At 44.7% G+C, this 13,789-nt stretch overlaps 1 protein-coding gene across 31 annotated transcripts in view; it reads left to right on the top strand.

The window, feature by feature from the left end:
* ACSL1 (acyl-CoA synthetase long chain family member 1) overlaps positions 1 to 13,789 on the top strand; it is a 72,317-nt gene that overhangs the window by 24,083 nt on the left and 34,445 nt on the right. For all 31 annotated transcript variants that reach the window (XM_063637673.1, XM_063637676.1, XM_063637684.1 and 28 more), the window contains one exon: positions 341 to 567. In XM_063637673.1, the coding sequence (XP_063493743.1) occupies positions 373 to 567 (195 nt within the window). In that variant the 5' untranslated portion in view covers positions 341 to 372. The remainder of the gene's footprint in view (positions 1 to 340; positions 568 to 13,789) is intronic.

Here is a 13,789-nt window from a genome sequence, read left to right as displayed (position 1 = left end):
ATAGCAAAGAAGAAAATAGAAACTTAAATCTACTTATTTGAGTTTTTATGGGAAGACTTCTTCCTGAGTAAAATCTTTTTAATATGGTTAATGAAAGGAAGAGAATGGGGTTTTTTCAATACAAGGTAATGGAGAAATAGAATGAAAATGAAATCCTAAAGTGTTTTTAGAAAAATGACACTTGACAGCCAGGAGAAGCCCCGGATCATTAGATTGTGGGTTTAATGCCTGGACTGGCCGAGCAGCTACCCAATTAGATGGCTGGCCTTTGGGAATTTTGGAGTTCTGGAGAGGAGTCCTGCTTCCCTGGAATGAACATGACATTTTTCTCTTCCAACAGAATTCAGCTTAGAGAACTATCAACACAGGACAATGCAAGCCCACGAGTTGTTCCGGTATTTTCGAATGCCAGAGCTGGTTGACTTGCGACAGTACGTGCGTACTCTTCCGACCAACACGCTTATGGGCTTCGGAGCTTTTGCAGCACTCACCACTTTCTGGTACGCCACGAGACCCAAACCCCTGAAGCCACCATGTGACCTCTCCATGCAGTCAGTGGAAGTGGCGGTAAGTGGAGGGCCCAGCCTGCCTTGTGTGTTTTCTCCGCATTTCCCCAGGTGAGCTAAGCCCTGTTGAATGTGATATCCATCAAGATCACAGTCACAATCAAATATTTGTTTGTAAGTGCACTTTATAAATGGAAATGTGCCAAATTACTGATGGTGGTAAATAGAGGTACAGGGCAAAATATAGGCACAGGGACAGATGAGAGGGTGTTGGTTGGGTGTCTACCTCCCGTCACATGGAAGATCATTCTAGAAATGACGTTGTTTCTACCCTGTGGTAGGCACTGTGGTCAGCCTGGAGGATTCCACAAGGAAAAATACAGCACAGAACCCCTGTTCTCACAGGGGTTAGATTCTGGCAGGAATGAGAGTTTTCAAACAAATGTTACCGAAAGAATGCACTCGTGGTACATCTGACACTTAGAACACATCCCTAGGCTGTTGGAAGGGACTTTGGGATTTCAGATAGAATAGGGCTGGAGTAAGAACTTGACAGAAGAACATGGCTGCAGAATTCGGGGCAGGACATGAAGAAACAACCCTAAGAGGCGCGTCTGGCTGGGTTGCTGAGCGCTGTGGTTGTGTGTGACTTGGGCACACTAGAGGCTGTGCTCTCATGTTAGGAAAATGAAACTGGAACGCGGACAATTAGGGCTTAATAGGAGGGATGGCGCAAGGAAACCTTAGGATCCTTTCAGGAATATTCTTAGTGCTCCTGTTCTCCCTGCCTTCCCTAGTGAGAAAGGTGGGGTGTGGAGAAGATGAAGAGGCCACATGCTCACTGGTGCTTCCACTCCTTACCTGTTCTTTGCTTTTCTCTGTGGTTGCTTGCTTTCCCCTACCCAAGTCAGTCATCCTTCAGTGTTTCCCGCATTCAGCAGATACGCAGAAGAACACTGTGAAACACAAGATCCCCCCAATTTACTGCTTCCAGATGTTAAGAGATGGAAGGCCTTCCACACCCTCCCGGGCTGACCACCGCAGAGGGAGTGTGTGCCCTTCCACATAAAGCCCTGGCTGGAGTCAGCATTTTTGTTATTTATGGGATTCTAGGTCTTTGTTTTATTTTAGACAAGTTCTTGGATTCATTAATGTGAAACTCTTAAAATATATAAAAGATTCTTCAGTCTAATTCATGCCAAAATATAAATATAGAATGACTGAACTACAGCTGAGAAAAGTTAACTTTCTACTTGATTTCTATTTAGAAGGTCAGGGTACCTTAGTATTTCACCTCAGCTAATCACACAGGCTGAGGAATGAGTGGAATCTCCCTTTTCCTAAGGGGTTCCTGTGAGGTTCTGGCATTCATTCTCTACTGGCAGAGCACCTGATGTATCACGGCAGCGCTGCCATCTCTATGAAGAGTTGTTGGGAAGTGCAGTGTTAAGACATGTATAACTTAGCAGTAACTGTTAAGAAATGAGTAATTCCTATTATATGAGAAATTGTGGGGGCACTTACATGTGGTTTTAAGACTTTAGCTTAGTATAAAGGCATTGTGCCTTATTAAAATAATTACGTATGTTCTCTCTAGAACAGTTGAAAACTTTAGATATGCAGCAAAAAATGAAAATCTGTAATTTTACTGCCCAGTATAGAGGTTTCCTGATTTTTCTTTGTTCATAGACATTGATTTAGCTCTGATTTTCAGAATTTGTGGGGCTTAGAAATAGATACTGAGCTTGCTTTGCCTTTTTAAAAAAGAAGTTAAAAATTTAAATTTAAAAGTAGCTCTGGAATTATGGTGCTTAATAATTACAGATGCTTTGATATAGCTAGCATCATCCTATGGACACCTAGGGCAGGGAAAGAGGAACTTGATTCACTTCATAAGGTACTGGTGAAGACCCTGTGCATCTGGCGCTGCTGCGGGGGTCTGGTGGCCGGAGTGGAATATTGTTGCTGTGTTCCTACTTTGAAAACAAGTAAGCAGGGTTTGCCAGTTCCCACCCTCACTCTGCACCCCCATCTCACATGCACAGTTTTTATCACCCTCCTCGTCCAATAAAGTTTACACGGATAATAAACTGAGAAGAATCCGCACTTTTTGGTTTGGCCACTTCTCATCACAACCCACGCTGGCTGTTTCCCAGCTACTGATTTTTAAGGCAGTAGCACAGAGGTTCTTTGTAAGTTACACCTTCTGAAATTTCCTTTTAAAAATCAGGATTGTAGGGCTGGGTGCAGTGGCACATGACTGTAATCCCAGCACTTTGGGAGGCCGAGGTGAGAGGATTGCTTGAAGCCAGGAGTTTGAGACCAGCCTGGGCAACATAGCAAGACTTCATCTCTATAAATTTTTTTATTTTAATTAGTTGGGTGTGGTGGCTCATGGCTGTAGTCCCAGCTACTCAGGAGACTGAAGTGGACGAATCATTTGAACCCAGGAGTTGGACGCTGCAGTGAGCTATGACTGTGCCACTGCACTCCAGCCTGGGCAACAGAGCGAGACCTTGTCTCTAAGAAAAATAAAAATCAGGATTGTAAAGAGGAGGTTAACACTCATGCTGGTCACCTCTAATGAAGACCTAAATTAGAGAACGGGACAGACAAGCTGGGTTAGGAACAGAATCCAAAAAGTGTTTCCTAAGTGTTGGAGCCTGGACTGATCAGGGCCCTGTCTGGAGAACCACGTCCTTGTGTCTGTAGTGGCAGCTCACAGTCATAACTGTGATGCCCTGCGTGCCAAGGAAGAACTTCCATCTTCTGAAGGATTTTGCTGCTGCTGCTCTGTGACTTTGAGAAATGGATGGAAGCAGATTTTGTGGGTTTCCTTTCTTTTCACATCACTGTCACAGATAATGCAAGATTTCCGGTGTTAGCCAGTGTTCCGGTTTAGCCTGGCTAAATGTTTTAGCCTGTTCTCTGAGATTGAAGCGCCATGGCGCCCTAGTGACAACGATCCTCACTGGAGTGACTGGAAACCTTTTGGGATTGTTCGGAGCCCAGACACACGTGGTTGCAGTTAAGCAAAGTACAGGAGCGTGTTGGAGCGGAAAGGGACCAGGGAAAAGAGGGATGGGGCAGATGTGGGACTGGACTCCAACTTAGACCAGGCAGCCTTGGGCAGGTTCACCAGGCTTTTCTGACCTTCAGATTCCTCATATGGAAAACAGAAGTGACAGTACCTTTCCTCCTTCAGTGTTGCTAAGAGGACTGGATAGTTATGCAATGTCTGCTTGGCCCACAATAAGTATGCAGCAAATGTTAGTTTTTCTCCCTTTGTCTTTTAATCTTCATATTTTATACACAAGAAAACTGAGTCCAAAGAGGTAAAATTGTATCATACAGTTAGTAGAAGGTCCAGAACTCTGTTATGCTGCCTTCATTATAGTAGTAGAAAGTTGTATATTGTAACTAGGGCTTTGGGGAAGGGGGCAGTAAACCAGGATAATAAGGAAAGTTTGGATCTGTCCAGATCAATATGAAGAGTCAGTGGCTTGAGCCTCTGAACCCAGGAGCAGGCTTGTTTGTTTGTTTGTTTATTTGGAGATAGGGTCTCGCTCTGTTGCCCAGGCTGGAGTGCAGTGGTGTGGTCATAGCTCATTACAGCCTCAAACTCCTGGGCTCAAGCTGTTCTCTCACCTCTAACTCCAGAGTAGCTAGGACTGTAGGCATGCACCACCATGCCTGGCTAATTAAAAAAAAATTTTTTAGAGATGAGGTCTTGCTATGTTGCCCAGGCTGGTCTCAAACTCCTGGGCTCAAGCAATCCTCCCACCTTGGCCTCCCAAAGTGCTGGGATTACAGGTATGAGCCACAGCACCTGGCCTAGAGCAGGCTCTTTTGAAAATGGATATGCAGGCAAATGAGTCTAAAGGTAGTGATGGAAATGGAAGGAGCAAAACGGACAGGTAAAATAAAAACAGAGTGTAGGTTCTGTTGGGTATAGGATCAGAAATTGTCAAGAATCGGGTAGTGGGCTAGGCACAGTGGCTGACGCCTGTAATCCTAGCACTTTGGGAGGCCAAGGTGGGTGGATCACCTGAGGTTAGGAGTTCAAGACCTGCCTGACCAATATAGTGAAACCCCGTCTCTACTAAAAATACAAAAATTAGCCAGATGTGGTGGCATGTGCCTGTAATCCCAACTACTTGGGAGGCTGAGACATGGGAATTGCTTGAACCTGGGAGGCAGAGGTTGCAGTGAGCCGAGATTGTGCCACTGCACTCCAGCCTGGGCAACAGAGCGAGACTCCATCTCAAAAAAAAATAAAGAATCAAGTAATGGTGAGGACTGGTATGAAAGGGCCACAGGACTGTGAAAACCTGAGTGGCTCTGCCCTTCCCTCATCCTCTATCCCTGAACCAGGTCAGACATAGATGGAATCAGAGCAGAAGTTGGTGTCGATGCGGTTTCAGGTCCACCTATCAGAGTTTGAGAGATTTAGGCTGTGAACCATTATGAATATAGATGAGAACCTTTATAATTGCTGAAGGAGGTAGTAGTGCAGGCAAGTCCTGTGTGCAAGACCTGCTGCTCCCAGTTAGTACGGACCCCTGTGACATTCACAGAAGCTCAGAATGTGTGAGATGCTCTGGAGGCTACCTTATCTCCGTCTGCAGCTACAACTCCGATGATCACAATCAGTGCTACGCTGGCACAGCCAGTCTGGCCCTGCTCTGGATTGGAGGCATCCTCAAGGGCTGCTTCCTGTGGAAGCAGTTTTGCTGGACTGAGGGGAGCCACTGGAATTTTGGATACTGGGCCTTAGGGTCACCTGGGAATGGGAATGGCTGCTGTGTGGCCCTGTTTGCCAGAGGGGGCCGTTGGTGATGAGCCCCATGCAGGTGGCACCTGCCCTTCGCCTGCTCCTTCTAAGCCAGTGAGATGGAGACTCTCCAGAGAGAATATGTGAGTTTCTCTCCTTATGAGAGAGGTGGTATGGGCATTGAGATGACTGACTTGTCAAATTAGTTCAGAAAGATTTTTGACAACTACTACAAGATCATAATGTACTTAAACAAAAACCTGTGATATGTGTTATTTGTTTGTTTTTAGATACAAGAGAAGGGAATAAATTTTAGCAAGTAAAAACTTTTTTATGCCTTCAAGTCTTTCCTAAGACTTAATTTTAAGAATATCAGAACCTGGATTAAGGTTTACTTCTGGTTACTAACCCAGTTAGTCTATCACAGATTCACTGTAGATTGTTATCAGACCTTGGTTCCAGCATGGGTTCATATTTTATAATACACAGAACCAGTGCCTTGGGTATAACTGATCTTGTTTCCTAGTTGGATGACTAAATTCCACACCAAATGATCTCATGACCTCCAGGTCACATGCTGGCCGGTGGCCCTTTTGCATGAGAGATTGAAATTTATACATCCATATGTTAGCATATATATGGTTAGCAACTTGCTTTAGCATTTTAATCCTGTGCTTCATAAAGCCTGCCACAGAGGATGTGGCGCTTTGGGTTTAATTCTCCACAAGTCACAGAGAATAGTTAGCAGACCTATATTCATTCAGCAAGGACTTGAGTTTTTCTGGCATGATGTGCACAGTACCAGGGCAGAGAAGGCTGCTGCCCTCGGGGAGCCCCAGGCCAGCAGGAAGTACCGCCCAGACCCCTTGTCCTTGGCAGAGGGTGAGAGCCATCTTGAGACTAGAGCAGTCAATGCAAGTGACTTGTTTTCATGCCATAGAACTACAGCTGTGGCTTCATTCTCAGGTAAGGATTTGGAAGAAGCAAACTAAAGGCAGCATATCCAGGCTGTGGAAGCCGTGCTCAATCAACAGCATGGTTTACAATTCAAAAGTCACACTCCACCAGAGGCCTTCTCAGTGTCATGGCCTGCATGAACAAACCACAGACCTCCAGCTCACATGCACACTGCAACAAGGACTAGCATCCTTCATCCATGTTTAGAGGGTGTATATGGAGCATATTACCAAGTAGGATTTCCCCATGTGGCTGGTGGAATCCCTCATTTCCACATAACCATACTTCACACGTGTATGCATGTAAAGGCCCACTTGCAAACTAGGAGAAGTAATTTTTACAGGAGAAGAGAGCAGCTCATTGATTCTTAAGTTTTTATGAAGACTCACACCAGACTTGTGGAGGTAAAGTAAGTGTGGGCCTATAGGGGTCATGCCAGTGGAAACGCTGAGGGTGGCGAGACACCCTTCTGGACTGGAGTGGCTGGGGCCCGCTCTGAGCGGGAGCTGTTGTTGATCTTGGCAGGATTACACGTGTCTGTGAGGCAGACATTTAGAGACAAGCCTTAGTAGAAACTGCCAGGAGTGGGCAGGAAGGGAGCTGTCCAGGAAGGGCAGCTGGGGTTGAGTTGGATGGTGGTGTCACTTGCCCTCACTGACCCCAGCCTGGTGGGTCTGAAGAATGAGTGTCACAGTTAGTTGCAAGATGGGGCAATAGATGAATGATTTTGAACCAGGTGGGAGGTAGCAGGTGAATGCTGAGAGGAAGGGACAAGTATTAGGAACAGTAGTAGCATCTGGTTGTTTCTGTAGTCATTTGTAAATATGACCTAATAAATACTGTTTCTACAGTCATTTGTAAATATAAACCTAATTCTCATCTCTGGGAAGCTTCGGAACAGAAATCAGTTATCCGATGTGTATTTAACTAGAAGTGTGTGTGAGACTTCAGAAGAATCTCCTGATCCAATGCTCTGGCTTCATCCCTATCCTTCATCCTTATGGAAATCTGGGCTGTTTTTAGGCATTAACTTCCATTTATTACCATGTGTGATTGCAGATTCTGGGTCACTATTCCCCATGGCCTGTTATTCCATGGTCTTGATAGCAACATAATTGTGCAGATGGTCAAATGAAGATGGGAGCAAAGATTTCCCCTTTTAATTCTACCCCAGCAACTTTGCTGACATGGTACTCAGAGAATTACTGAGAAGTATTCCAGCATTTGAGGACATTTGCAGCAAGCGATCCTGGCAGTTGGGGCAGTGGGGTGGTGTATTAGTCAGGGTTCTCTAGAGGGACAGAGCTAATAGGATGGATATATAGGAATTTATTAAGGAGTATTAACTCACACAATCAAAAGGACCCAAGTAGGCCATCTGCAAACTGAGGAGCAAGAAAGCCAGTCCAAGTACCAACACTGAAGGACTTGGAGTCTGATGTTCGAGGGCAGGAAGCATCCAGCACGGGAGAAAGATGTAGGCTGGGAGGCTAACCCCAGTCTAGTCTTTTCATGTTTTTCTGCCTGCTTTTATCCTAGCTGTGCTGGCAGCTGATAGATGGTGCCCACCCAGATTAAGGGTGGGTCTGCCTTTGCCAGCCCACTGACTCAAATGTTAATCTCCTTTGGCAACACCCTCCACAGACACACCCAGGATCAATACTTCATATCCTTCTGTCTAATCAAGTTGACACTCAGTATTAACCAGCATAGCTGGGATGGAGAGAGTATGCTTAGAGGGGGTGTTTTTGTTTAGAAATGTTATTCTGGCAGGGTGCAAACATCAGCATTTTCATGCCTTGAGGTACTTCAGCACCTTTTCTAAAACTTAATGAGCTTCTTAATAAGTTATGAAAAACCTTGCTAAATTACTTTTTCTTACAAATCTCACATTACAGGAAACAACTGAGTTGCTTTCTAAGAGACCATAAGACCTGTCTGCTGACTTAGGGATGCTTTTAGGTGGCTGAATTAGGTGGGAAAAGTGTTAGAGCTGGTAATGAGCAGTGGTGGTTGGGTGGGGCGGCCTGCAGGGTGAGAACTGAAGGCAGAGTTTCTGATCTTTATGCCAAGACCAGGCCACCGGAGTATTAAGTGCCTGTCTTAGGAATTCAAAGAAAGAAAGAGGTTGATTGTTATATTTAAAAAACTATTTCCAGGCTCCCTTTACCCAGAAAGAAAAAGCTAAAGGTCCCTACAGATACATAGGGAATATGATAAAGCAGGTCTGAAAACACAATTTGATTTTGTACAAATGATGTCGCTTCTCACAGGCTTCATTTAGCAGAGAACGTGTTTAATGACAGAAACGCATGAATGACAGAAATGCGTGCTGTAATATTTACTCATGTTTAAAAACAGCCAAATGGAACCAACTGGTGCCAAATGAAAAATGACCAGCATAGTCTGTGTTTCTTGACAAAACACGTTCAGCACCCATTGTCCAAAAGCCGACCAAAGGTGGTAGATAGGAATGTGGCTCCCTTTTGAACTAGGCAGAAGTGAAGCAGATGCCTTGTATATTCAAATGGTTGGCATGTAAAAATTCTACTGGCAGTCTTGTTTTCTGGAACAATGTGTATTTGTAGGAATTTGGACGTTGTGACTTCAAATTTTCTTCCCTTTCGTGGAGGCGGGAGGGTGATACTTCCCCTCTTGTGGTCAGCTGATTTTTTTTCTGGTGATGAGATGTTTTGCGAAGTACCGTGTCAGCCTCCTACCCCCACCCCCCGTCCCTCTTCAGCAAATCCTCTGATTGGGATAGTGGAGAGCTGGGAAGTTGGAAACTGGAGATGAACTAGGAATGAAAAGAAAAAAGGTTCTGAGGGTTAGGAGCAAGTGTTGAAAAATGAGAAAACCCAGCCAGGCACAGGTGACCTGGACCCCGCCTCCTCAAGGATGAAGAATGTCTCCACACACAGACAAAGGAGGTGTGGGCATGTTTGGGACCTGCCTGTGAACCGCCAAGCAAACCTTGACGTATCTGGATGTCTCGTTGAGCTAGGTTCGAAGCTCCGCTCCACCACGTGGTGGACATGGAACTGAGAAGGGAAGCGGCCCCCGGCGTCTGAGCTTCCTCATCTGGAGAGGGGCTGGCCTTTAGCAGGCTCTGTACACATTCACTCACCTTCCATCTTTCCTGCACGCCGGTGTCAGGATAGTTCTGCCCTTCTGTGCTCAGCTGGGAAGAAAGGATCTTGGGAAGTCAGCTAGTTCAATAGTGAGTATGAATAGTGAGCGTGAGGCCTCATTGTTACCTTGTGACATTTACAGTTCACTGTACTGGGGGGAATCTGGGAATTTTAAAAATATCTGTCCATTGTCATTTAGAAATTACTGTGGAGGGGGAGTTGCCCAGGGGCTGGCCTTTAAAAGACCTAGTGTGGTATATCAAAGATGTAGTCTGCTAGATATGAGAATTGATGGCCAGAGTTCCTCTCTGAAAGGTCACTGGATGGAAGAGTAGTTTTGTGTCTGTTTACAAAAAGAAGCACATGACAGAGTTCTGAGCAGGCTAAGATGCGTGTAAAATGTAAATGCTGGGAAGGATACGGTTGGCGCTCTGTATCCGTGGATTGAAAATATTCCATGAAAATAAATGGATGGTTTTGTCTGTAGTGAACATTGCCAGACATTTTTTCCTTGTCATTATTCCCTGAACAATAATACGGTATAACAGCTACTTATTTACATCATATTAGGTATTGCGAGTAATCTAGAGACCATTTAGAGTATACAGAAAGATGTGCATAGGTTATATGCAAATACTGTGCCATTTTATATCAGGGACTTGAGCATCTGGATTTGGGTATCCTGAAGGGGAACAGCTGTATAGACCACGTGTTAGGTATTAGAAAGAACAAAAAGGAATCATTTTTACCCCCGGACTGTGGTTCTACATGCTCCTTTGCACCCTAGAGATGGATCCCGCATTAGAACCCAGCCACGTCTTTGGCAGTCTCTTTAGAAGTTACTTGGCTCTGCCTCTTCCCCTTCTACTCCTTTCACTCCTCTCTCTCACTCTCCCTTCTCCCTTTCACCCTGCGTCCACCTCCCTATCCCTCTCTTGCATAAACAATAGCAACACAAGGGGCATTTAACTGCTATGGCCTGTAGATGCCCATTTGGAAATGGAAATGAATGAGCCTATGAGTGGTAAAGCTTGGGCTTCTCTACCCCTAAGAAATCCTCAACGGCATAATTTGCTTTTGCACTTAAATAGGGGAGTGGTACAAAATAACTGGCCATTGTGTTCCTGTTAGTCAAATATTGGTGAGAGTTCTGGCCTTGGAAACCTTTGATATGCAGATGTTTACAGTTTTCCTGCCCTTCCTGCCCCCAAGGGGAACTTGGACTTGTTTCCTAATTCAGCCCTTGTGGGGAGACTGACCTCAGGAGGAACCTGAGCTTGTAGAGATGTTGCGGAATATAGGCATGACCACCATTTCACTGTAGTGGGTTTGACTCACCATATTTTTTTTTTAACTGGGAACACTATGTAACCACATTAAAGAGGTCTATAGCAGGAGGAATAAAAGACCCATAATGCCTGCTGACTCACTGGCTCATGACTGATTTCCTACACATTCAGCTGGGGTTGTCTGCTTTGGTTGCCCTGTTTCTTGAGCCCAAGCGAGCCCCACACACTGCCCGCTGATGAGTAGGTTATGTCAGAAGGCCATAAGGGCCAAATTTAAGCTATTTTTCATTTAAATAGGCATCCCTAGAAATAGCCACGTGGACTTACCTAATACAGTATTTAAGTGCCCAGCTTTTGAAGTGGGTCTATCTTGTAAAACCTACAGGCATTTTAGGCTCCAATTGTTACAGCTTTGCTTCCCAGCACTCAGCTTGCAACCCCTTGCTTATAGATATAACTAAGATTGCTAACACCCAATTTTAAATATAGCATTTTTGTTCAAACAATAGCAACACTGGGCCAGGCGTAGTGGCTCACGCCTGTAATCCCAATACTTTGGGAGGCCTGGGCGGAAGGATCACTTGAGCCCAGGAGTTTGAGACCAGCCTGGGCAACATAGTGAGACCTTGTCTCTACAAATAATAAACGAATTAGCCAAGCGAGGTGGCCTGTGTCTGTGGTTTCAGCTACTCGGGAGGCTAAGTGGGAGGATTGCATGAGCGCAGACGGTTGAGACGGCAGTGAGCTCTGATGATGCCACTGAACTCCAGCCTGGGCAACAGAGCATGACCCTGTTTTGGAAAAAAAAAAAAAAAGATTCATTATTGGAATGTGTGGTCCTTTCATAGAGCCACAGATTTTGAAGCACAGATCCTAATGTTTTGTGCCCTTCCCCTTCTTATTCAACCCCCTTTCTTGAAATTACAGTTATGTCTGACAACTGAGTGACAGTGTGACCTTTTATCCCATATCATCGAGCCTTCAATTAGTGTCTCCTTTTGGCAGATGTCTCATTTACTGCTTCATTTTCAAGCTTTTCTCATTATTCTAATTGCTAATTAGGGTAATAATAAATATCTTGCCCCAGGTTACATGTCAAGATGTTGCTTTATTGGGGATATCATTCACTTCTTTAACTTTGATTTAGCTCGTTTGCCTTCATGTTTCTCGGATTCCAGAAGATTATACACCACCAAAAACTTAAACCTAAATAAAAAATTATTTAGCTAAAAGTTTGTTGTAAAATGGTCCTCTAGAGCAGTGGTTCTCAAAATAAAATTTAGGATGTTGACCAAGGTGGTTGACCTGTCTTGAAGGGATATGGTCTCTGTATGTCCAAAGCTAAACTTATATCTTTTCTGAAGCCTACCCCCAGTGCCCAGTCTTCTATTTGATTAAAGGGAACAGTTTTTCTTCTCAGCCCTCCTTCTTTCTGCCTACACCCCATTCCCTGTCAAATCCTGTTCTGAGTGCTGCAGCATGCCCAGTGCCTTGGTCCTTCCTGGCTCCCAACTCCCACTGCCCTATCCAGGTCTGTAGGAGTTGGTTTCTCCCCAGTCTCTCTCCTCCCTCCTGTTCCTCACACTGCTTACACTTCTTGTAGATTTCTTTCTAACCCATTAGCCCATCCTCTCCACTTCCCCGCTGGAAACCTAATGTCTCTAGGAAGGTGCTTCTCAAACTTTAGCATCCCCTGGATTGCATCCCCAGAGTTACGGATTCAGCAGGTCTGGTGTGATTTGCTTTCCTAACCAGTGCCAGGTGTTCTGCAGACCACACTTTGAGAACCTTGACTCTAGGATGAGCCTGTGCACCTGAGATTTCAGGCTTGCTTCTGTCTGTTCATCCTGACTCTCCCTGCACTCTTCTGCTCAGCCAGGGCTCCCTGGAGTCCCTGTGGTCACTTAGAGACACGATGTGGGCTCCTTCAGAACAAGCTCGTGTCTTGTTCACCTTATCCCCGTCTGCCCATTCACAGCTAGGGGAAGTCCTCCGCAGAGTGCAGAAAGTGGTGTTGCTTTTGAAGAGAGAGCGCTGAAAAAGACCGTGAATGCACTTCTGTTGTGTCAGGAGGTATAGAAAGCACCTTGTAAGCAGAGCTTGGTGAGGACCTCCCTGTGGGCGGCCAGGCTGCCTGCATCTCGAGGCCATGCTGAGACAACCACACTTCACCATCATACTTGGTACTTATCTCTTTTCACACCCTCTCATTATTCCTGTTTTCTATCATTTTGTTCTTTTCCCCTTTCTCTTCCTACCTTAGCCTTGGTGCCTTAGGTGTTTCTGGTGGCTTCGTGGGTTGAAAAGGCTTCTGATATTCACTACAAAGCCCCAAAATTGCTTCTGAATTTCAGGCTATTTGTTGGAGTCAAGATTGAGGTGATGGAGGACTTGTACTGTAGTTAGAGCATGTTATTGGGTGCACAAGTAATATTCTACACAATCATATTTTACAGGAAAGTTCTTTAACAAAAAATAACCCTGGAAGTGGACTCGTGATGTCTCCATTTTACAGAAAAGAAAACAGACTCAGTGATTAAGTAACAATAATGCATGACACTAACACGAAGATATTCTCCCATTCTTAGGCACACAAAGAATAATGTTTTTGCTTTATAAAGTAGCATGCTGTTAGTAAGCATGTTTGGAATCACAGCCATAGGTATTAGAAAGTTTCTGCCGAGAGAGAAGACATTGTGATGATTAAACGATATGATTGGGTCATATTTACTCCAGAAAACTATTTGCAGTTTTGGATCAAGAGTTAAATACACATATGTAGCACACAGTAGATATTGACAGAATGTCTATAAATGTATAAGCATAGAAAAAAGACTGGGAAGAATTTACCAAACTACTAATAGTAATCATTTTTCCTTGATATACTTCTGTATCACTTAAATGTTTTTTAAACAGTATATACATTATAACAGGATCAGTCCTCTGTGCTGTGGATGGCAGTGGCTTGAGAAAAAGCAAAAGAGCTTGTAGGAAGAGAAGTGGATAATCCTAATAAAAATAGAAGAGTCCATGGAAACAGATCAGGCAGTCATCACCTTCTAAAGGGTCTCCCCATGAGTTCATCCCCTGGCACCCATCCATTTTCTCCTCAGCGCTGCCCTCCTCAGCGCT

Source organism: Symphalangus syndactylus, chromosome 4 (assembly GCF_028878055.3).
Source record: "Symphalangus syndactylus isolate Jambi chromosome 4, NHGRI_mSymSyn1-v2.1_pri, whole genome shotgun sequence".
Classification (NCBI taxonomy): Eukaryota; Metazoa; Chordata; class Mammalia; order Primates; family Hylobatidae; genus Symphalangus; species Symphalangus syndactylus.
Note: the sequence above shows the minus strand (reverse complement) of the source record. Positions and strands in the feature narration are given on the sequence as shown.